We start from the raw sequence: 25,085 nt of genomic DNA on the forward strand, positions 1-25,085 counted from the left end.
AAGGGTATATATATATATATATATATATATATATATATATATATAGTTTTAAAGTCTTAAAACCTTCCTTTAACTCATTATTTTCAAATACACAAAATCAAAACATCTAAAGTTTTCTCTCTCGATATTTTTCCCATACTTGAGCAAGAAGAGGAGGAGGAAAGCTAGGGTTTCAAATTCAAGGACGTCTTCACCAAATTTCTTCGGCATTCATAATAAAAAGGTATGGTGACTCTTTATCTAGGGCCAGCTTTACCCTAGAGTCAATTTCAAAATGGTTTCCATGTTTTCAAAGTGATTAAAAACCCCAATTCTTCCTCAAAACTCATGGTTTCTTGCATTAAATGATTTCAAAAGGTTATTATGATTATATTACTGGTAAGTGATGATTTTAAGGTGAAAAACTCCATGAACCCATGATTTCCTTAAATTCCTAAATTTGGATTATGAAGTGGGTTTGATGATTAAGAGTGTGTACTGATTGTATTATGCTTAGATTGGATTGTATTAATGATTTCTATTGTTATCTATATCTATATATGGTGATATTGTTGGAGAATTGAGTAATGGTGATTATGGCTTTGGTGAAGCGTAGGTTCACCTAATTCTCTTGTTATATTTTAATTGTTCTTGTATGGTTTACTTATTGTTTATGTATTGTGATCATGACCTTGAAGGCATTATGTGGTGAATTGAGGTGTTGCCTTAAGGTGTAAATATGGGTATGCAACATGAGGGTTGTGCGTTGTGATGGAAGGTATACTCTCTCTTAATGGGTATGTGTGTTGATGATAGAATGTGAAGGACCTCTATATTGTGATATTATATCTTGATTGGTAGACTTAGGTGCCTCTCCTTGATGTATGAAAGTTGTTGAATGTGACCTTTTCACTTGGTAGGCTTAGGCATCTTTCTGTTGAGTAATGAATGTATGAATGTCTAGAATCAGTAGACCTAAGGATGGTGCCCTTCTATGAATGATAAATGAGGCTTGTAGGTTGTGTCTTGAACAGGTAGACCTAAGTATGGTACCCCTTCATGATGAGTCTATATCCCTAAGTGAATGAAAAATCTTGAAGCAGTAACCCTAGGATGGTGCCTCTTTCGTGTATGAAATGATAGACTTAGAGATGGTGGGCCGTAACGGTAGGAAACCTTCTTGAAGAAAGTCAATGAGCTATCCTTAATGAACCTTGATCGGTAGACCTAAGCATGGTGCCCTTCTCGGTAGAAGTACTATGGGTCGGTAAACCTAATGTTGGTACCCTCTCTAGTACATACATGTAAATGAAATACTCTATGGGAACTAAGGCTAGCACCGAGTAAATATGGTTAAGATGGTGACTCTTCCCGCAGAAAAGGCTAGAGTCCAATGAACGTCCTTGGATATCCCTTAAACCATGTGCCAACATGGGTTGTACCAGTTCTACCCTTGGCAAGTAGAACACCTTCCACGGTGTGGGGTCTTATGACACCGGATTTCATACCTAGCTAGTGTGGTCCATGTCGCTTAATGTCTATTCCCATCATATGGGATGTACACTCTAGTTACTTGATAGGTTCTACAACGTGTAGGTAGTAGTATGGGATGCTATCTACACATGGCACGAGTAGGTTTAGAAGGTGCTAAAGTGAGTTTCGCAAGTCTTTAATGACTATTATGTGAAGTCCCCTGAATGCATGAATGTCTCCTTAAATGTATCTAGTAATGAATGTTGACTTATTGGGTTATGTTGAAAAGGAAAGGTCTTTATATTTGGTAGTCTTGAGGAACATGTAGGTGTGTATGAAGAGGTTGTATGGGCGGTCACTTCGTGTCTTACTTAGGTGGGTCTTAGGATAACCTTAGATGGAGGGCTAAAAAGATGAGATGGGTTACTTGGTGAATATGGTCATGTCTTGTATCTTTGTACTAATTGACCATGTCTATTATATCTCTTATACTTAGCTTAAGATGTCTTACCAAAATAGCATGAAAATCACATATCTCAACTAAATCTCCTTTTTTGCATGTTTTTGCATGGTCATCATACTTGGTGCATATTTGTACAAACACGATTTTTTTCATGTTTTACTACAAAGTGTAGGTTGTGGCAACTAGAGGACCCCTTTTTGATTGAAGCGCTTGGATTTGCTATTCCCAAGTCTTGGTATGTCATCAAGCATTCGAGAACACTTATTTTAGAAGCATTCTGTAAAATTCATGTAATAGACTCTTAGTAGTTTTCTTTTAAATGTAAAGGGTTGTGATTGTATGATGTTGAGACGTGTCGAAGTTGGCGATGTTGAGACTTAGTACTTCCTTCGTTTTATAATGAGGTTCCACTTATTGACTATATTGAGAAAAGTTTTAATTCCGCATTGTTTTTAATGCCTATGTGATAAATGAATGATAAGGGTTTGTATAAGACCTCTTCAAGGTTGAATACGTCGTGATCCGACTTGGGGGTGCTCTCGGGTCATGACAATATGTTGCATAAAAACTACAGTTGTCCATACTTACAAGGAAATATAGGAAGATGTACTAAGTTATAGCCTACTTACAGAGATCCTAGAACATCAATAAAAGATTCTATATCTTCCTTATATTCATGTTTACACCAAAAATAGAAAAGGGCTAGGCACTTCATCTTCCGTTTCTGGATAGAGCTATGATTATCTTCACAACGCCTTTGATTTCTCTCTTTCCAAACTGTCCACCAAATGCAAGCAGGGATAATCTTCCATCTTTCTTCCTGTTCTGACAGAGTGCTATATTTCGTCCAGCACTGTAACACTTTTAAGTGTATCTCTTCGCATAACCCACGTGATCTCTTCTAAATTAAGGAAAATCCTCCAAAGTTGTCTAGTTACTTGCAATGTAAAGGAAGATGGTTGATTGTCTCTGATTCTTCTCTGCACATATAATATTTAGAGCATAAGTGGAAGCCCCTTTTCTTAAGTCCTTCATGAGATAGGACTGTTTTCCTGGCCATGAGCCAAATGAAACAAGCCACTTTGTGAGGAATTTTGACTTTCCAAATTAGTTTCCATGGCCAACAATTAATCTGGTTGTTAGAATGGTTAAATTCTTTGTAAGCTGACTTGACCGAAGATCTCTCTTGTTTATCAGACTTCCATGTAAGATTGTCTTCCAAAGAGAAGGGGCCTTTGAATAGCTTGAGAGTGTTGTAGATTTCTGCCAAGTTATCTATCTTCCAATCATTAAGGTGTCTTCTGAAGCTTATATTCCAACCATGAGCATCCCAGACTTCTCCTACCGTGGTATCTTGTAGTTGATTCAGGCTGAAGATAATCGGGAAAAGTTGCTTTAGTGGACGTTGACCTAACCAGTTGTCTGACTAGAAAGATGTTTTCAAACCATTGCCCACTTGATGACTGCACTGACTCATGAGTTTTGCCCCCAAATTTCTGATAAACCTCTATAGACCGACTCCATAAGGTGTAGTGACTGACTTGGTTGTCCATTCCCCATCCATTTCATACTTTTGACTAATTATCTTTTTCAAGAGAGATTGTTCATTTGAGGCAAACCTCCATAACTATTTCATCAAAAGACTAGGGTTCTGAGTTATCAGGTTCTTGATTCCCATACTACCATAGTTTTTGCTGGAGATCACTGACTACCATTTGACCAAATGTATCTTCCTGGTATCACAGTTGCCTTGCCAGAGGAAGTTTCTTCTGACAGCATCTATCTTGAGACATAGCCCTTGTTAAACTCTGTCCAATTGATCTTCCTTTGTGCTATCTTGTCACATTGAAATCCCCACAAAACACCCAAGGACATGTGTAATTGTTCTTTAGATTGGTTAAATCCCTCAACAATTCCCTTCTGATAACTTCGTTCCAGTCAGCATAAGTTGAACTTAGGAACCAACTACGTTCATATTAATGCCTTCAAATCTGCATGTGATTACTAGCCCAGAAGCCTCCACCAGTTCACCTTTCCACATTCTCTTGTCCCATGACACTGTTACACCCGCGCTTCTCCTCACAGCCTCTAGATGTAATTCTCCCAGCCATTTGTTAAACCACAGTTGTTTGATCAATTGTGTATCTACTCCTGTCAATTATAGTTCCACTAGGACGTAAATATTTGCACCCTACTGTTGAAGAAGACTCCTAAGTGATCTTCTTTTATTCTAGGTACTTGCCCCCCAACATTCCATGTCACAACTTTAATCATTGACCACTAGAAGTTGTCATTCTCCCCCTGCTTCTCGGTTCTCCGACTTTAAAATTCATATTAAAAGCCAAATTCCTCACCTCCTTTGGGATGTTATGGAATTATTGTCATTCTTGTATTTCTCCATATTTTGCCTGAAGAATTCCCTCTTTTGATCAATTTTCAAAAAAAGTTCAAAAGCAGTCTTATTGCATCCTTCGAAGGCAGCATCAACTAATTTGTTTAGTTTAAGGACATTTGCTTGCACCCATAAAAAACTTCTGTCATCAATGACTTCCTCTGGCAGAGGATCATCACCGGCAATAGGAAGACTAGGTAGCCCATATTGAGTCATGTCGAAAAGGTCCAAGTAGCCAACACAGAACAGCCCTGGGAAGTTTCTAAAAATTGAGAATGGTCAGACAAATTAGACTAATTAGACTGAAGCTAACTGAAACCCAAGATGGTGATCTATATCATCAAAAATAGGGATGGGCTCAAGGACTAAAGTTCTAAGTCAAGAGTTGGCCAGAACAAAGCCACATGCACCACACGCTAGACAGATCTCACTAGAGATCTTTTCCTCTACCTAGCATGACGGCTCCCTTTTCAGCGAGGATGATTGGTGTTTGCTCGCCAGAGAATGTCTGACCTGGTGGTGCTTTATCATAGCAATCACAAAAATAGAAGATCATCAAAACAGATTGACAATGAATGGAAAATTGCAAGGCAACCATCTTTATTTCTCCCGGAAAGTCATTAGTAATGTACAACAACTTCCCTAATCTAGCTCTAAAATCGTGTGAGAAATTAACCATGTAAAAAAAACTGAAAAAGTGAAGGAATGTCTTAAATTTCTCCCAAGCTATAGGGTATTTAATTAGTACATACATGGTACAACTATATTCCAAACTGGGAAGTAATCAAGAATACATAATTACAATATTTCCCTAATTGATTCCAACTATTATACATGATCGATCTTCTCAAGAAACATCATTTAAGCAACAGCATACCTTATTAACCCTCTCTTGTCATCAATCTCAAGGAATACCCATTCCCTTAAAGCTGCATCTCGAATTGCTCCAGCAGCCTGGAACCTAGCATTTGCCAACTGAGAATTTTCTGGTAAAGAAAAAGTAACATTAATGATAAATAGAACATTATTCTGTAAATAGGGAACATTATTCTGGAAATTTTTAGCTACCAGGAGGCCAAAATTTCTAATCAACTTTTGAAAATCATGTATATGGTGAATTTCATTCTTAAGAAAGAAAATATATTGTGTAACGCGTATGTGGTTAGAGAAGTCGCAAACTCTGGTATTTAACAATAATAATTAGACGAGCAACGTAGATTTATGTCACAGAATTTTAGATATTTTTATAGGTAGCTCCTTGGAATATGTTTTTAACATTAGACCATTTTTTTTAATCAAGCAAGATTATTTAAACTATTTTTCTAGTAAAAAAAAAGATTAGAATATAACATGTGAATGGGTGGCTATATATATTTACCAAATCATTGATGGGCTAAAATTATCCCAATGTTCTTTCATATTCCCTTTTTGGATGTCAACATTTACGTCATGGGATACTTTCCAACCAAGCCCCATAATTTGTTGGTCTCATCCCATGGTGTCCGAAGTTTCTAAGTCACTACTACCAAGCTATGTTGATCACGCGGTCTCTACGAAATCTTTGTTGCAACCGTGTTGACTGTTGATACAACATGGCTGTGAGTGTGGGTGTCACACCAGATTTGATACCGTATGTTGAGTGCTTTAACTACATATATGACCGAGAAGTATAGATTGATTGGGTATTGGTTTGCTTTTTGGGTTAATGTCATATATTTTGAAATTGGTACCTGTGTATAGATTTCATCATGAGCAAATCAGTAAGTGAGAATATATATATGTATATACACACACTATGAGAAAATATTTTCAAATCTGATTTGCGGCAGCACCATGCATCTTTCCAGACTACTTTTCATATTTAATTTGCCTACTACCGTGAATTTTTAAAACTACTTTCTCATATCTGAGTTGCATAGCACCAGGTATCTTTTTGGTGACTCCTCAAATTTGATTTGCAGTCCTTTTCTTCTTTCCTATGGCTCTTCAAATCTAATTTGAATAGGATTGTGCCGTCATTCTTACCCTACCTATATAATTTCTCTATTTTAGTACGGTCATGCCATCATTCTGACCCTATACATATTATTTCTCCTTTCAATAGGGTCGTGCCATCTATCTGACCTTTCCTATGTAATTCTATTTTCCAGTTGGGTCTTGCCATCATTCTGACTCTGCCATATACTGGCAGCGACACTTAGCTTTCGGGACGACAATCAAATGCTAAATTGTCTCAATAGCCATTGTTGGCTTCCCAAACACAAATTGATTCTCTTGGGGAGTGCGAGGGAGACGCAGACGACGAAGCTGAATGCTTGCGACCTCTACCTCTTCTCTCTCTTCCTCCTATCCACTCTGATTTCTCTATTGGGTGTTCTCAAGATTCAGGTTTCTCTTCCCCAATTAGTAGCGACACTTTGTCACTACCCTGGTCCGATGACAGCTTGGAGGAACAGGTTATTTCACACCTGACAGTTCTCGAAACCTCTCATTGAACCAAGATAGTGATGACCACAGCTTGTAAAGCCTTTGGGGTCAATTCAGTGGGGTTTGAGCACAAAATCTTCTATATGATACTGCGAATGGAACAAAAGAGGAAGTTACAGTTGCAGAAATCAAAGGGGAAAGAGCAACAGAAGAGAAGATCAAAGGAAAAGGGTGATATTATGGTCAAAAAGTTACCGTGCAAAATTAATTATGAGAATGGAGAAGGGTCAAGCAGGGGCAGGTTCCACAAGGCTTTCTCGGAATGAAAGCAAAAAATTATCAGTTGGAATATAGGGGGCTTAATGATATAAGCAAAAGATGGTCTTCAGAAACCTTTAAATTTATCGGAGATAAGTGTGGAGGCTATGTTGGAGTTGATGAAGATACGAAACACAGAAAACATGTTATGCGCTCGAATCTGTGTGGAGAAGAACATGAAGATAATGCCGAGATCCATAGAGTTGCTCAAAGAAGATTGGGGTTTCGATCTCACAGTCGTAGAGGATCTGCATACGGTCGTTCGTCTCGACGGAAAAGCCACTATTCTCGAGAAAGGGAAGTCAAAGGAAGAAGTTGGCACCTCGAATCTCGTATCATATGAAGAGACACAAAGGGACAGCTTTAATTCAAAAGAGGACAGCTTTACTTCAAAAAGGGACAACCTGGATTGCCCAGTGGACAAAAGGGCAAAAGTCAAAGAATCTAATAATGTTACTGGGAGTGCCAGTGCAGAATCAACTACAAGTGGGCCTAGAAGCTGATCAGATTTATTACCAAACAGGCCCAAATGGTAAGAGGGGAAAAGCTAAAGTTTTAAATGAGGCCAAACTCTTTAAACTTAAAACTATTTGGCAGGTTAAAAAATCCAACCCAGCTTCTAATAGATTCAGTGTTCTATCACAAACAGAACCCGTAAAGCAAATATCAGGAGTGGGGCAGTCAGATGCAGATGATGAAAGAATTACCCTTGAAAGAATCCACAGGCCATTGCAACAACACACCTCAAGCAGGGAACTGGATGAATTTTCAAACTTTCAGGCAACTTCAATCTATAAGCAACTTCGCCCACTCGTTTCACCACTTCGAATGGACCATCATATTTAGGAATCAAACCCCGATGTCCAGTCTTACTTACAATCTGTTTCCAGATTTGTGGAGTAAGTTTCAGTAACACTTTGTCACCCACATTGAACTCAACTGAGCGACGATGTTGATCAGCATACTTCTTCATGCGTCGCTGAGCCTTGCGCAAGCTATCCTGTGCTTCTGATAACATTTCAAGTCTGTCCCTTGCAACCCTGTACGCTGCTGGACACTTTCCCTGATTTTTAGATTTGGCAACATCTAGAGGCGTCATAGGCTGCTTGCCTAAAACAATTTCGAAACGGCTCATTTCTGTTGCAGACGACTTGGCTAAGAGACACTCCTCTAATGAATGTTTTTCCAAGTATTTCCAGATTGCATCTCATTCAGACTCAACCATCTCACAGTACAGGGAAGACAATGTGTGGATCCTGATAGTAAGGAGAAATTTTATAACTGGGAGTTGGAAGAGGTTTTTAGCCTTATGGCCACCATTCAGACTAGGGCAATCAACAGTCAACGCAGGGACAAACTTATTTGGAGACATAGCAGGGACGGATCCTACTCAGTTAAACATGCTACCTTCAACAAAGCTCCAAGAAAACCTTAATTGATCAATGGCCATGAAAATTAATCTGCAGAACTAAGTTGCCACCTAAAGTTATTTGTTTCAGTTGGATTACTCTAAAAGACTCTTGCTTAACACAGAATAATCTCACGAAGAGGAAATTCTAGATAGTCAACAGATGCTACATGTGCTTGTGCAACTCAGAATCTATTAATCACTTGTTCCTTCGTTGCATAGTTGCAATAGGCCTATGGAACATGTTCTTCTCACTTTTTGGACTCACTTGGGTCATGCCAAGATCATTGAGAGAGGACTTTGTGTGTTGGAGTTCTTGGAAAGTTGGGAAGTCCATCAAGCGGATCTGGTCTTTGGTTCCAGCATATATTTTGTGGTGCTTATGGACGGAAAGGAACGAAGATGTTTTGATGGCACCCCAACTCCCATCTCTACCTTTAAAGCAAGATGTTTGATTACTCATTTTTGGTTGGGTTAACTCTCTCCTGTACTTGGTGTCGATTTTTACCTAGAATTTATCAGCTCCATAGATCTCTGTTATTAGCTGTTTAGATAGCTTTTCTTGCCTTTTTGGGAGCTGATATTTCTTTGTTTTGTAATCTGTGCATCTGCTTGATGCTTCTTTTTTTTTTTTTTTGAAACTGTCATCTGTTTGATGCTTTGTTAATGACATTCTTCTTTTTTTGACACTGAAAAAGAAAGCCACATCCCTACTAAGAGCCACCTAATCCAATGAGTTCCAACTTGCTACTACAAGTTACTCAAAAGTACTTGCTCCGAGTCTTAAGTCCATTTTCATTGGAAATAGCTTTAGTAGTTATTTGGTACTTTGTACAAAAACATTTAGTACTATTATTTAATGAGGTTGTTTTAGATAACATTAAAAAGAAGAACTCATTGAGAAAATGTTATAATATTTTTAAAATATATATATAGGAAAGGTATAGTAGTAGACGTAAATTGTGTTTTATTTATATTTTGTTCTTTTTTACAAAGGTTTTACATTATTTCTTTATTGTTTCTCATTTTAAAAAATGATACCGCTTATGTAAAATCCTGCATATGCCATCGGCTGACATTATGACATCATATAGCTTGTTCTACAATTATGGAAGCTCATCGAATTTAGCAACTTTGTTTCTCATAGACACAAGGAAAGCAAACTTACTCATCCATCAGGCAACAATATAACTATAAAAGAGTAATTTTACACTACAAAAAGAATAATCACTTCATATGCTCGCCTTTATTTGTTTCTTGAAACAGTGCAATGGTGATAGTGAGTCTGAACTTTGAAAATTTTAGAGAGCTATGAAGAGGATGATTACAAGGACTTACCCAGAATATATTTGCATGCATGGTATGGTTGAGGAGACTGGCTTAGTGACAAAATGGTTTCCTCAGCTGCTGCTGGATTCATGTGCATCTGCCAATTTAAAGTGCTAATTTTAAATGTATACAATAAAATAATTAGCTTAGAATAATTATAGTCATGTTTTATTTACATAAAAAAATATTCAAAAGGCATAGGAAGTATACATTGACTATACACTGACTATACAATATAGTTTGTCAAAAGTCATAGAAAGTATACACCAACTATGCAATATAGCTTAACTATACATGAACTATACATTGATTATACATTAAAATACACTCAAAATGTTGAATATAATTTGACTATACATCAAATATACACTGATTATACATGATGTATACATTGACTATTCAATCTCGATCAATTCAAATCATCTATAAACAGTCCCAAAAGTGAGATCTGAAATCTTCTCTATGTTTCGACTCTTCAGATATATAATTTGTTCAAAACAATTCATGTTTTCAGCATGTTTAATTTTTTATAAAAAGGAACAAAGAAGATTAACAAACCAGCAAAAGAAAAAGATGATGAAGGAGGAGTAAGACAAAGATGATGAAGAAGAACAAGCAAACACAGAAGAAGAGGGGGGGGGGGGATATGACCTAATGGTCATTTTATGTAATTTTTATACATTGGCGCTAAAAAGATGATAAATGAACTTCATGGGCTGACATTTTATATAATTTCCCCAATAAAATAAGGTTCTACAAGTTTTTCCCCGAGACTTAGAATCCAAGTTAAATGGCCACTAACAAGAAGTTGCAGAGAAAATGTTTAAGGCATGAATCCACAGGAAACCAATTAGTCAGCATCCTATACTAATTGTTATGAGCTAGATAAATAACCTCTACAGCATAGTAATCTTTTGAGGAACCAAACTCTATATCTGGTCCACACATAAAAATTTCAAATCATTAATACTTTTAATATAAGAATTTCAAGATACGCATATGCTGACACATAATTTTGTGCATATGTAAAGGAACCTGTAATGTGGTATACGGAATATTACCACGATGATTGAAAAGGGGAGAAAAAAGCCTCATTCGCCCTACGTTATAATTGTTGTTTGACTTGAAACAACTTTGAGATATTAACTTGACTTATATATCAAATTTGTAGTAGTGGAAGAAAATATTAAAATAATGGTTGAAAGTTAATGGACGTAGAAAATATCACATCAATGTTGTAGTTTAAAACCTGAATAGTCAAATGAAGCTGAATTCTAGAAAGCTGTGAAAGTTCTATATATAGAGACAATACTATTAATAGAATGGCGTTGTATACGTCCTAAAAATGGAAAGAGTACCATATAAATTGGGAGAAAGAGAGTTATTTACAAAACTGTCCAGGACACTTGTTAGAACAAAAGCTCAACGCCAAATGGCCAGTAAGAAGGTACACCAACAACATACGCAGTGAAATCCCAGTAAGTGGGATTTGGAAGGGTAGGGTATATGCAGACCTTACCACTGCCTCATGGAGGTACAGAGGTTGTTTCAGATAGTAACAAGGTAAACCAATTCAATAATCTCACGTCATTTCTAAGGTCTTAAACGTATTAACACGAACAAGATTATGTACTAAAAGGAGAAAGAAAATATTATGTTCTCAAACATATCCAGATGTCTGTATTTGTGATTTGATCTTAATATAAATATGATTATGAGGATTAACCAAATTTCAGAACAATTATCAGGTAAATTTCGTAGAAACAAGAATTCAGAACCTATCAGCAACAAAAGGGAATAGAATTGGATGGATTATCAGAGCATAAAGCCAAATAGTTAACAATTGAACCACTCAACAGAGGCAGCAGGAGAGATAAAAAGGCTTTCCAGGTCATTCATACCAACAAATTGGGATTAATAAAATGGTTAATGCAGTGAAACTCTTCCAAATCATAACGAACAAGTGAAACATACTTCCATTGCAGGTTATAGAGTGTTAAACTGAACTCTTACTCGTATGAAGAAAAAAAGTTTCATGAGATGCTCCCAGGCACTTTTTTCGAGACTTCCTTTTAAAAGGCCCCTTCAGGGTCTCTGATCCCTTTTTCGGTGGTCCTTAACCACCGGAATCTTTCCCTATCCTTCTTTTCTTCGAAAGCCTTTTTTTCACCATGGAAAATCGTATTTACTTTAGACTAGGTGGGAAATCTTTTGACATTACAGAGACTATAATGTATTCTGACACATGGTTTGAATGGGTGGAAAACTCTAGGCACTACCCCAGGAGGATGACTTTGAGCAAAGGGGCTCTGGGTTGGCTATGCAGAAGGTTGTGACAAGCATCAGAAATTAGGGGTAAAATGTTTAAGACATGGAGAGGCAGAGATGTCTCAACTAATATATTTTGCTCTTTTAAGTCCAACAAGTTTCGTCGTTTTTTGTCGATCATTACGGTCAATGGCCAAATGAGGTCTATTATTATTATCCCAGAAAACAAGGACAATGAGGGGTGGTTGGGACTTGTCAGCCGGATTGAAAACTTCATTAGTAGGAGGTCTTTGATGCAAGCTGGTACTCCAGCAGTAGGGGAGATGAATCATTCTTCAAAGAGGGGAGAAGGCAGCTACAAGGATGCCCTGTACAAGAACAGAACAGATGGATGGTGCAGGAACCAACTATTTCCAAGGTACAAGGCATTATGACAGCTTCTTCACATCATGATGGAAAAGATCTTTTACAGAGATGCCTAGTAGGTAGCTTTCCAGATTGCAACGAGATCCCAACAAGAGAAGGTGGATCCAACAAACTTGGAAAGGAGTTCACATTATTCAGGTTTTCGACATGAACGGCATTCAATTTCTGTTCGAATTCCAGTCGAGGAAAGATGCACAACACATTCTTCTTGGTAATTGGAAGAGACAGGGCAAACAACTTGAACTTGACTGGTGGTCTCCGACATCTGGGGCTTATCCAGCCCACACCACCTTTCACTGGTTTTGGATTCGAGTACTTGGTCTACCTCTCCAACTATGGTCTGAAAATATTATGAAACACATAGGAGATAAATGTGGGGGATGGCTTGCGACAGAAGAAGAAACCACGATAAAAAACCATCTGCGATGGGCTCGAATCAAAGTGAAAGGTACCATTGAAAATATTCCCAGGGAAGTTGAAATTCAAGATGGTGGTTTGATTTTTTCCCTTCCAGTTTGGGTTGAAGCTCCAGCAAGATTTCGCAGATCTGAGGTGGTTGAGCTTGAAAGCCAAGAAGTCAGTCCTAGGCTAGATAAGGAAAAGGATAAAGCTGCCAACTCCATAAAGCAAATGTTGACTTCCCAGGTTTCAGGGCAAAGGGGAGAGAGAAAGGATCCTGTGGGTAATCATATGCATTTAAGGTGTTTTGTGGGGTCCAGCAGCCATGTAGAAAAAGTTGTTGATGCCATTAAGCAGATGTTGACTTCACAGAGAATTGGGCTAAGCAGAGAGGGAAATGATCTTGTGGATGTGATGAGACATGCATACAGGGGCCCCACTGCGGCAAGTCAAGTGAAACCCCAATCAAATTATTTGGGCCAGCCAACCCATTTAAATAAAAGCCCAACAAAGGTTGTTGAGCCTTTTATTAAAGATATAAACATTTGGCCTGCTACTACAGAAGCCCTAAATACTCTATCATAGAATAGAGTATGTGGAGTGACGTGTCAAGAAGCCAGCTGGACGATACAGAGAAGCGTCATTCAAAGTCGATTATGTCGAAAATAAGGGAGACATGTGCTAAAACTAAGGAAGAGGTGATACAGGGGAATTCTCAACAATTAATTCCTCTTAGTCATCCGACACCTCTCAATTGTGATGCCACTGAATGCAGCAAAGAGGCAGAGGGGAGAACGAACCAATGGGTACAAGACAATATCCTCCGACTCAGCCAAATGTTTGGAATGTCATTTGATGGTTGTTCTGACAAAGCTTTGACCCTTCTATTAAAAATTGATCAAAGAAAGGAAAAGGAAGGCTCCTTAGCCTCGAGTGCTACAGAACATAAAGACAATCAGATAATCCCTAAAGAGCTCAAAAATCTGATCTTCGATGTGAAGTTCAAGTGTGGAGAACCCAAGAGTGAATCTAGAAGCAGGGGGAGAAATTATGCCACCCAGTTACAATGAATTTAAAAATTCTATCATGGAATGTTAGGGGTTTAAACATGGAGAATAAAAGGAATTTGGTGAAAAGCAGAATACAACAGGAGGGGATAGATATTATAGTTTTGATGGAGACAAAGCTAAATGGGGCAGTGGGGGATTATATACAACAATTAGGAGGGAATAGGTGGATAGGAAGAATATGGCTTGAAGCGATTGGCGGCAAGGGTGGAATTTTAGTTATGTGGGACTAAAGATCATGGAAAGGAGAGATGGTGGAATATGGAAACCAATCAATTACTTGTAAATTATGTGGAGTTAATCAAGAACTAACTTGGTTTCTCACAGCAGTCTATGCATCTTGTGATAGAAATGAAAGGATGGAGTTGTGGGAAGAATTAGGAGCTATGAAGAGTCTTTGTGAAGGGCCTTGGGTAGTATGTGGGGATTTCAATACTACTAGATTTCCTTCGGAGAAAACCAACTGTATCAGGCTTTCTAGAGCCATGATAGATCTGTCCAGTTGTATCAACGAATTGGAGTTGATTGACCCTCCTTTATTTGGGGGCTCATACACTTGGAGAGGAGGGGCAAATCATAGGAATGCCTCCAGGATTGACAGATTTTTATACTCGTTCCCATGGGATGAAATGTTCCTTCAAATTAGGCAATGTACTCTGCCTAGCTTGGGGTCTGACCATAATCCCATTGTCTTAACTTGTGGGGATAAGGCCTTCAGAAGATCTTATTTCAAGTTTGAAAAGTGGTGGCTTAATGTAGAGGGTTTCAAAAGTAAAGTTCATGAATGGTGGAGCTCCTTTGAAGTGCTAAGAAGACCGGACTACAAACTAGCTACTAAGTTGAGGTTGCTTAAAAAAAACTGAAGGAATGGAGCAGAGAGAATAGGGGGAACTGGAAGGCAAGGAAGGAGCAAATTTTGAGTCAGATAAGGGACATGGAAGTTACTCAAGAGACTAGATCTCTTACTGGTGATGAACAGCTTCTAAAGGTACACTTGGGCATGGAATACGAGGAGGTGGCAAAAAATGAAGAAATTTTTTGGAGACAGAGGTCCAGAATTCAGTGGATCAAGAATGGCGATAAATATACAAAGTTTTTCCACAGAATGGCAACAGCTCACAAGAGAATCAACACCATTGAGTCATTACAGATTAATGGAGAGTTACCTTTTGAGCCGGCGGAAATCAAGAACTCTATTGTGGATTTTTACCACCATATGTATAAGGAGGTAGAAAACCGGAGACCCTCACTAAATATTCTTAACGTACACAGGATAACAATGGAGAAGAAGAGCTGGTTATCTAGAGAATTCAGTGAGAATGAGGTGCTAGAAGGGATAAGATTGTGTGCTTGTGACAAAGCACCTCGGCCTGATGGTTATACCATGGCCTTCTTTCAGGCATTCTGCAAAACTATAAAGGAAGATCTGATGCAAACCTTCCAACACTTTCACTGTCACCAAAGTTTTGAGAAGAGTTTCAATGTTACCTTTGTGGCTCTAATTCCTAAGAAGGTGGGGGCAAATGATCTAAGAGACTTCAGACCAATCAGTCTCATTACTGGGGTTTTGTAAAATAATTGTCGAAGTGTTGGCAGAAAGGCTGAAGAAGGTGATAGACAAGCTAGTCAACAAAAATCAAATGGCTTTCATTAAAGGGAGACAAATAATGGATGTTGCTTTAATTGCTAGTGAATGTACTGATACTAGGATTAGAGGAGATGTGCCAGGGTAATGTGCAAACTAGATATTGAAAAAGCCTATGACCATCTTAATTGGGACTTCCTGATCAACACTCCTAGGAAAATGGGTTTTGGCCCCACATGGCTCAAATATATTGAGTTTTGTATTAAAACCACCAGGTTCTCCATTTTGGTTAATGGAGAACCTGTAGGTTTTTTTCCTGCGGAAAGAGGACTTAGACAAGGAGACCCTTTGTCCCCTTTCCTGTTTATCATTGCCATGGAAGGGTAGGACAGTTTGATGAGGAGAGCTTCTCTAAACAACTGGATTAGGGGTTTCAGAATCAAAAACAGGAGTAATGAGGTGATGGATATGACTCATTTACTGTATGCGGATGACATAATAATTTTTTGTGAAGCAGAGCAGGAACAACTCTGTCACGTCAGAATTATTCTGGTAATTTTTGAGGCATGCTCTGGACTTAAGGTGCATTGGAGGAAAAGTAGCATTTTTCCTATTAAAGAGGTCCAACAGATTCAAGCTTTGGCTAATATATTGATGTGCAAGATAGAGAGGTTGCCTACCGTTTATCTAGGTATGCCATTGAGTGCTAAGCATAAACCAATTAGCATCTGGGATGATGTACTAGAAAAATCAGAGGGGAGACTGGCACTTTGGAAATCTCAATATATCTATCCTTGGGGGAAGAGTCACTTTGATTAATTCTGTTTTAGACTCTTTGCCAACATATGTGATGTCACTTTATCCGATTCCCGACAAGGTAGTCATATATATAGACTCATTGAGGAGAAACTTTCTTTGGCAAGGTAACAAGATTGAGAAGAGCTACAACTTAGTTAAATGGATGGCTGTTCAACAGTGCAGAAGATATGGGGGTTTGGGAGTAAGAAATCTAAAGGTACATAACAACAACTTACTCACCAAATGATTGTGGAGATACAATTTGGAAGATCAAGCTTTATGGAAGGAACTCATTCAACACAAGTATTGTCAGGAAGATCAATGGTGTTCGGGGGAAGTGACAAAAACATATGGTGTGGGAGTATGGAGGACTATAAGAAACCTATGGCTGGCTTTCAAAGACAATGTAAGGATAAAGGTTGGTCGAGGAAATAAGGCTCTGTTCTGGAAGGAAGACTGGACTGGTCAAGGGTCCTTGGAAAGTTTATTCCCTGCGTTGTTTTCCATTTGCCTGAATCCTGACAGCAAAATACAAGAGGTTTGGTCCCCACAAGGATGGAATTTGCTCTTTAAGAGATTTCTTAATGATTGGGAAATAGAGTGGGTAACGGATATGCTAGCTTTCATTGGAGATTTTCCTGGCACAAATCTGGAAACAGATAAATTGTTATGGAGGCATCATACTCACGGTCAATTCTTTGTGAACAGAATGTATAGAAGGGATCTAGCCACAATTGGGGGGAAGAAATCAGGGCCATGGAGTGCTATATGGAAGAGTGTAGCCCCTACTAAGGTGAAGTGTTTCACGTGGTTGGTAACTAGGAAAGCTTGCCTGACACATGATAAACTTCAAAAGAGGGGAAAAATTATTACCTCAAGATGTTATCCTTGTAAAGAGGCCCTAGAAACTAACAATCATATGTTTCTCTACTGCAAAGTAACAACACAAGTATGGGCTCTATTTACCAATATAATGAGTCTAAATTGGATTATGCCAGAACATACAGCAGACCTACTAAGTTGCTGGGTCAAAAGGGGAGGTAGTAAAAGCTAGAGGAGGTGGTGGAGAACAATACCTGCTTGTATCTGGTGGAGCATTTGGAAGGAGAGAAATCAGAGAATTTTTGTAGGGAAAGAATGCACTATAAAGAAGATTAAGTGGAAAGTAATTACCACTTTAGGTTTTTGGTGTAAAGAAATTAACATAGAAGAAGAAATTCAACTAGTGGATTTCATAGGAGCTTTGTAAGTAGTCCTGTTTTTTGTTGGTCCTTCTATGTAAAACTAACACTTTTCGAGGTGGCCAGCATAGCCCTTAATACTGAGGAATACAATGTTACCAGTTTAAAAAAAAAAAAAACTGTGCTCTTACTCAATTTAATTAGACCTTCAAAATTATACAACATCCAATACCACAACTATCAATTATTCAGGTAAGTATGACTAAACTAACATAAATTTAATAGTTCAATTGAACACAGCACAACCCAAATTTTTAGCACCCGCTCTGAACTTTCCATCCAGAAGTCCTTTTCTAGAAGTTGAACCTCAGAGCATGTGTATTCAGTGTTCAGTAAAGCGAGTGTGATGAAGCGAAGCGATGCGAGCCTTCTATGCTTCATCGCTTAAAGTGTGGGGCCTTATTGCTTTAATCCGCTTCACGCTTCCCCAAACACTGTGTTTGGATCATTTGATTTGGTTGTTTTCACGTGTTTGAACTTAAAGGAAACAATTGGTAAAGAAATGAATCAAAATAGCTGAGAAGAGATGATATTAGAATTAGAAGCAAAGAAGTGAAGTGGCAGGAGGTAATGGATTGCAGCATGATTAGAAATGGCTTGAGGAGCCGACTCCAAAATGCATGACAACTAAGAAAAAGGTATCCATGATTGGACAAACCTGGGTTGATGGCCTGATGACCTAGGACCAAACGTGGAGCTAATTTCCAATTGTTAATATACTTGCACATCAATACTTTTCTGTTTGGGTGTGTTTGTTTTTCTTTCTTTAGCAACTATTAGTATCCAGTTTCTTTCTTAGAAATCAAAATTGGAGGACATGAAGTTAATTATACTTTTATTATGAAAGCGAGATGAATTTGACCTGAATTGAACTGCAGGCTAATTCGACTGCTTGCATGGTGGCTTGAAGCTGAGCCAAATCTGCAGCTCCACTATTCTGATGCATCTTCCCTCCTGAATCAAACAAACAAATATCAAAATGAATGTGTGGATATAGAAAACATAGACGATGATTTCTGTCTTCAGAGACACTTGGCATACCGTGACCAATGTCTGCAGAAGAGAGATAGAGAGAGACGAAATCGCCGGAAACAGTGAGGGTTTTGGAAGCGCGCGGATATTTGGAAATTATGGAAACGGGCGATACAAAAATGGGGAAGTCAATTAAAGGGGATTTTCATAGTATAAATAAAGAAGAATTAAGGTAAAAGCCATTCATTCCTTTATTATAATTACTACCCGTGTTGGATATTTTATTGATATACACCGTCGTTTTAAAAATGTTGGTCTAATTTAATTTGGAATAGAGTTTAAAAAAAAAATAGAGACATTTTTTTGAAATAAACTAAAAAGAAAATAGGGACATTCTTTTTGAAATAGAGACAGTACAAATTATTTGGACAAAATTATGCATAATTATAAATTCTATATACTATTGATATTTTAATGAATAACCTCAATTATCTAAAATTATAAATACAGTAGAAGAGAATGTTTTCAATCACAATAAATTATTTTCAAAGAATAAGGAGTCTATCGACTTTTTCATTTTATTTAATATGATATTTTTTAAAATTTTATAAAATTTATTATTTTTATTTAATCATAATTGATTTTAAAGATTGTATTTATCAATTATGAATATCTTGGAAATAAAAACCCGTTTGGCCATAGATATGCCAAATAATATTTGGGGAAAAACTTGGCAAATAGTGTTTTTTCATATACTTTGTCATTATTTGGCAAATATTTTTGGCAAATATCCCAAATTTTCAAATATTAGTTTTTTCTAGTATTTGAGTCAAATCTCATTATTTAGAATCTTTTAAAAATTGAAATTTTACCCTAAACTTTTAATTTTTACAAAAACACCCTCTATAGTTGTTGTTTAAGTTGTATTACGTAATTTTTTACGTTAATTTCAAAGCAGTGATGAAATATATATATATATATATATATAAGGAATGTTATATGATGATACGGTTATTAATGAAAATGATGAACAATCAGTTCAAGATAACAAAGTTATGTATTTTGTCTACTTCACGATATGTAAAACGATGCTTGTTGCACTCACTCTAAATTACCACATTGCTCTAGTGTCATGGACACTATTGTTATTGTTGTAACAGAGATCCAATTGACTTGTAATACAAACTTATGGTTAGTTTTGATATTTTTACAACTTATAGGTATAAATCATATTTTTCTAAAAAAATAAAATATATTTCCCAAATATTATGACCAAACACATGATAAAATTTTAACCCAAATAATATTTGCCAAGAATATTTGAAAATCTATGATCATATGCTAGCAAAGAATGTTTTCTTCATTCGTTCTCTATTTCACTCTCTATTCATCATTTGTAGAGATAATTGAAGAATTACTATTTGTACTCTTTATTTTTCTTTTTGATTATTTTATTGTTATTCTTATTATATAATATTTATAATTAACATGTTATAAATTATATAAGTCCATTTATTAAAATTTTAATATTCGTAACTTTTCTTAATATGATATAACACTTTAAAAAATTATTATATAGTATATACATTTTCAATCTGAATTAGTAATACTTCATTTTTTAAAAAAGATACTTGGAACCAATTGCAAACTTATTAATGAACACTTCATAAATAAAATGGCTAAAGTGTTTTATTAAGAAAACAAATAAGGCAAAAGGTTGAGGGAACACTGACACAACTCCACAAATATAGTTCAATGGGTCCCAATTACAGTTGATGATATTTCAGTGGATGACAACAATTGTAATTTAATAGAAAATTTTTTATGTATTTGTTTATGTGGTCTAAATACTAAAGCAAAAAATACAATTTCTTTTAGAATAACTTACAAAAATGATTATATTTATAGGGTTATTAAAATTTAGTAGCTATAAATATGTTATTTACTAGAAATGACTACACTTTATGTCAATTTCCAGCTGCATGTTTGTATTAAATTTTTTTATTATTGTTATTTATACAATGCACTAAATAAGGTATGATATATTACCATAACTCCCATGAGCCAACATTTTATTATGTTCCTAAATAACTGAAATTTTCATTATTAAATTACCAACTAATAATTACATATTGTATGCCAATATGATTCATTCGTATATATAATAAGTTGAAATTTCTAAAAACAATATATTCACTAAATACTAATTATAAAGGTATTCAAAAAAATGTTAAATATAAAAGAATTTTATTTTTCTCATTGTATTTTTGCAATATGTTTTTTTATTTTTTATTTATTTATACACTAATACAGTTGTAATTACAATAACTAAATAAGAAAAACATATTACTTGTACAATTAGTATATGAATACTTTGAATTCAAATTGGTGTTTCTATTTATAAACTTAAAGTATTAATATATCAAGGATACAAATACTTATAAAAATTTAATGTATTAATACATTAGACAAGGTAAAGTAGTACAATTTTAGCATATGAATACAACAATTTGAAAAATAGATACACTATTGTTAAACCAAAAAAATGAATACACAAATATACTATACATATGAATACATTGTTGTTAAATAAGAAAATGGAAAAACAATAGGGTGTTTATGTATCTAAGTGTGTAAGTATTCGACTGTATAAAAAATTGAAAAAACCAACAAAAAGTCGATCTATTGTATACAAAATTGACAGTCAGAGAACTCACGATCGTTGTTTTGTTCATGTTCTTCTTGTACTAACAACTTCAATACAATGACAATGTCACACGATACATGCGTTGAGATATATAAATAAATGACATTAAGCTTTAAAAAAGCATACAAACAAACATCAATTTCATTTTCCTCTTGATCCTGTTCGACTGCCCTTTTTTCGCACCCACTTGAATCAATAATGTTAACTTTTCACCTTTTTTCAATACTAGTTTTCACTAATGAACAACTTTCCTCTTAAATAATTTTGCATTTTCGACTTCTTCAAGCAGATTTTAGGGATTATGGTCATCAACCTTCTTTGTTCTTCTTTCATTCCCCATTGCAACAATAGAGCCTAAAATTTTGACTTGTTATTGAGTAATATACAAATCAAAAGAAGGTGGTTCATCCAACAATTTATCAAATATATGTATACCTCTCGTAATCCTTCTCGGAGTATCAATTTCAGCCATTGAAATGTATAAATAAATTCTTGAATCAAAACCCTCTGAGAATACAACAAAGTTTAGCTGTGTAGATATATAGTGCTCATAAAAACGGAGATAAATATGTCATTAGTAGATACCTTATGGATAGAAATCACAAAAACCGCTCCCTGCAATGATGTTAGAGATCTTGAACTTGAATGAATTTGATGGGGGGAAAATCACAAAAATAGCTTCCTGCAATGATGTAAAAAATATTGAATTTAAATTAATTTGTTGGGGAAAAATCACAAAAATCACTTCCTGTAATGATGTAAAAATTCTTGAATTTGAATGAATTTGGTGGGAAAAAATCAACAAATATTGATTGTATGAATAGATATAATAGAAAATTTTGATAATGGTGAACATTGAAAAAGCTCAGAAACACACTGGCATAATAATTAGCCCTTCAATAATTACTTTCCTATTTAAAATTTCTTTATATATATATATATATATATATATATATATATAGAATTATTTGTATATAATTAACTTTGCATTTTATAATCTAATTATACGCATATAAAATAAAAAAATATATAGCTTTTTTTCTTAAATATATATGGATGTTTGCGATATTGTGAAGTTTTTCCTTAGATCTAGAAAAACACTGTTATACCCTTAAACTTTCTTCTAATGTCACCAAGCTGACATGTTGAAACTACTGAAACTATCTCTTTTAGTATCTCTAAATATATTAGATATATTAGGATACATATACACGATTAGTTTATAAATATATAATTACTAATATTAATTATTGACAATTTCAACATTTAACTAATTATATAATAGTATTATAAAACTTATTTGAGAGAATATTATCATTGAGCGCCTTGTTATGCATGTTATAATAGAATATTTATATAAATAAATCAATATATAAACATAGTTCAATGTCTAGATTTAACAATAATAGTGTATATATATAAATGTTAGGCTAATTTGAAAGAACTAAGAAAAATTCTATGATTACATAATGTTAAGAAGAAAACTACAAAAATTTAATCACTTGAATATCAAATTGTAGGCATATTATTCAAGTTTCTAAATTTTGTCTTTAATTTTTGTGAAAGTCATATTACCAATTATGTTTTTGTCTATACGTTTTTTAGTATAATCAATTTGTCATTTATTTGTGTTGACACTTCAAATAAAATGATAAATAGTTTTTTTCATTTAGAAATAGAAAAATACATTTTAAATAAGTGTAGAAAAGATTTTTTGTTCATTGAATAAAATTGTTTGGTTGAAGTATATAAAAAACTTATTCAATTTTAATATGTTATTACTTTTTAAGAATAGATTATATATAAATTAATCCATTCAAATAATTGCAATATACAAACTTTTTTCTTCTAATTCTTTCATAGCTTATTCAAATGTTTATCTCAAAAAATGAAGAATCATACAAATGAGTAACTAAAAAAATTAAAACTTTTAAAAATAAGTACTCGAAAATTTGAAACTGCATCTCTCGCATTTATATTTGGCTCATTATGTTATATTGCATTGTATACGATTAAATTACATCTTCAATAATAACTTTAACTTTAAAAATATCTCAAAAATAAAAATAAAATTTAAATTCAATGAATTCACACACCAATCATCCTATAAAAAAATAAATATAAAATCATTAAATATTATATAAATAGAAATAAAAAAAAGTATCAACAAAATGAAGAATAATTCTTTTAAACTTTTCAAAATCATTGTTCCCTAATTAGTTGGTTTTATCTATACACTACCGTTATATTTTGAAGTCAATTTTCCTTATATAATATAGGGAAAACGTATAAGTATCCCCTCAACCTATGCCTGAAATTTCAGATACACACTTATACTATACTGAGGTTCTATTACCCCCGAACTTACTTTATTAATAATTTTCTACCCCTATTCGACATATGTGACACTAGTTTGAAAAAAAATGTCAACGCATGTTGGGCCCATAAGATAGTGCCACGTAGGACGAAAAGAGATTGAAAATTATTTATAAAATAATTTCAGGGGGTAATAGGACCTTCGTATAGTATAAGTATGTCTTTGGAATTTCAGGCATAGGTTGAGAAATACTCGTGCATTATCCATATAATATGTTTTTATGTAAGTAAAATTTTGAAATAACAAATTAAAGAGAAAATATGTGCAATCAAAAACCTTTTATTATGATTTTTTAATTAATTTTTTCAGAGTATTATTTTAAAATGTCAAAGTAATTTTCCCTATCCTATAACTTATCATTTTTAAAATTTAATTAATACTCTTTTTGAAATGGTTACATTGAATTTTTGGGTTTTTAATTTTCCCTACCCTATTACTTATCATTTTAAAAAAATGTCAATGGTTTTACCTTATTTTTAGTATATAATAATATAAATAAAGATTAAAAGTTGAAGTGGTTTCATACCTTTCATTAACATATTTCTTAACCTTTTTTTTTAAGAAAAAGGCAACTCTCATTTTCCTACTATCTAAAATTTAAAAATACTTAAAATAGTTAGATTAAATTTATATTTTATTAATTATATTTTCGTAGTATTATTTTTAAAATGTCATGTAACTTGCCTTATCTATTGATTATTATTTTAAAATTTTAAAATAATTTTCCAATGATGATATAAAATTTTCAATTCTTTTGAAATTAAATGAAAATATTCTTTTTTGAACTTTTTCAAAAATTTATATGTTTTGTTCATTCATTTTTCAATAACTTTCAATATATTTTATTTATTAAAGTTTAAACGTATGCATTGTGTATATAGTAAGATTTTCGTCGTCTTAAATTTGAATATCTTATTCTTTTATAATTTTAAAGTGAAATTCTTATTTATTTTTTGTTTTTATCTATATTATTATTATTATTATATTTAATTTTTCATTGTTATATTATCATAATATGACTTTTTTAATAATTTGCTATTTGACTAAATGTTCTTTTTTTATAATCTCTTTTATTATTAGATGAGTTAACTTTATTTTTTTAATCTTCAAAGTAATTTTTACATATTTTTATTCTTTTTAAATAGTTAAATATTTTTTTTTGTTAATTCAATTTAAATGCAATTCAATATAAACTCTGTTTAAATGTATGATGAAGTAATTATTGTAATCACATGTTTATGATTAGTTAGTAAGTATTTTTGTGTTCCTTTTCTTTTCTTGATGTATCTTTTTATTCTTTGTTATTTTATTTTAAGATTAACATGTATCCTTATACTTTGAACAAAAATATCTTTATTCATGGTATATGCAGCATTATTTTAGTCAAATAGTTATTAATAGTTAATATTTTTTTGTTTCTTTTATAAAGTTATCTTTATATATATATATATATATA

The 25,085-nt window shown here is 34.2% G+C and overlaps 1 protein-coding gene across 7 annotated transcripts in view; it reads right to left on the reverse strand.

The window, feature by feature from the left end:
* Nucleotides 1-18,773, reverse strand: part of LOC107007242 (exportin-4) — a 77,398-nt gene extending 58,625 nt beyond the window's left edge. For 5 of the 7 annotated variants that reach the window (XR_003575401.1, XR_003575402.1, XM_027913311.1 and 2 more), the window contains exons 1-4: nucleotides 18,615-18,773; nucleotides 18,436-18,527; nucleotides 9,799-9,886; nucleotides 5,185-5,293 (exon numbers count right to left, since the gene is read on the reverse strand). Coding sequence is in view for 5 of the 7 variants with exons in the window: in XM_027913311.1 (XP_027769112.1) it covers nucleotides 5,185-5,293; nucleotides 9,799-9,886; nucleotides 18,436-18,519 (281 nt within the window). In the remaining 2 variants the exon portion in view is untranslated. Of the gene's footprint in view, nucleotides 1-5,184; nucleotides 5,294-9,798; nucleotides 9,887-11,802; nucleotides 13,215-18,435; nucleotides 18,528-18,614 lie in introns of those variants that run through there. The other 2 variants (XM_027913310.1, XM_027913309.1) reach the window with 2 other exon arrangements.
* Between the last annotated feature and the right edge of the window lie 6,312 nt (nucleotides 18,774-25,085).

This window comes from Solanum pennellii, chromosome 12, assembly GCF_001406875.1.
Source record: "Solanum pennellii chromosome 12, SPENNV200".
Classification (NCBI taxonomy): Eukaryota; Viridiplantae; Streptophyta; class Magnoliopsida; order Solanales; family Solanaceae; genus Solanum; species Solanum pennellii.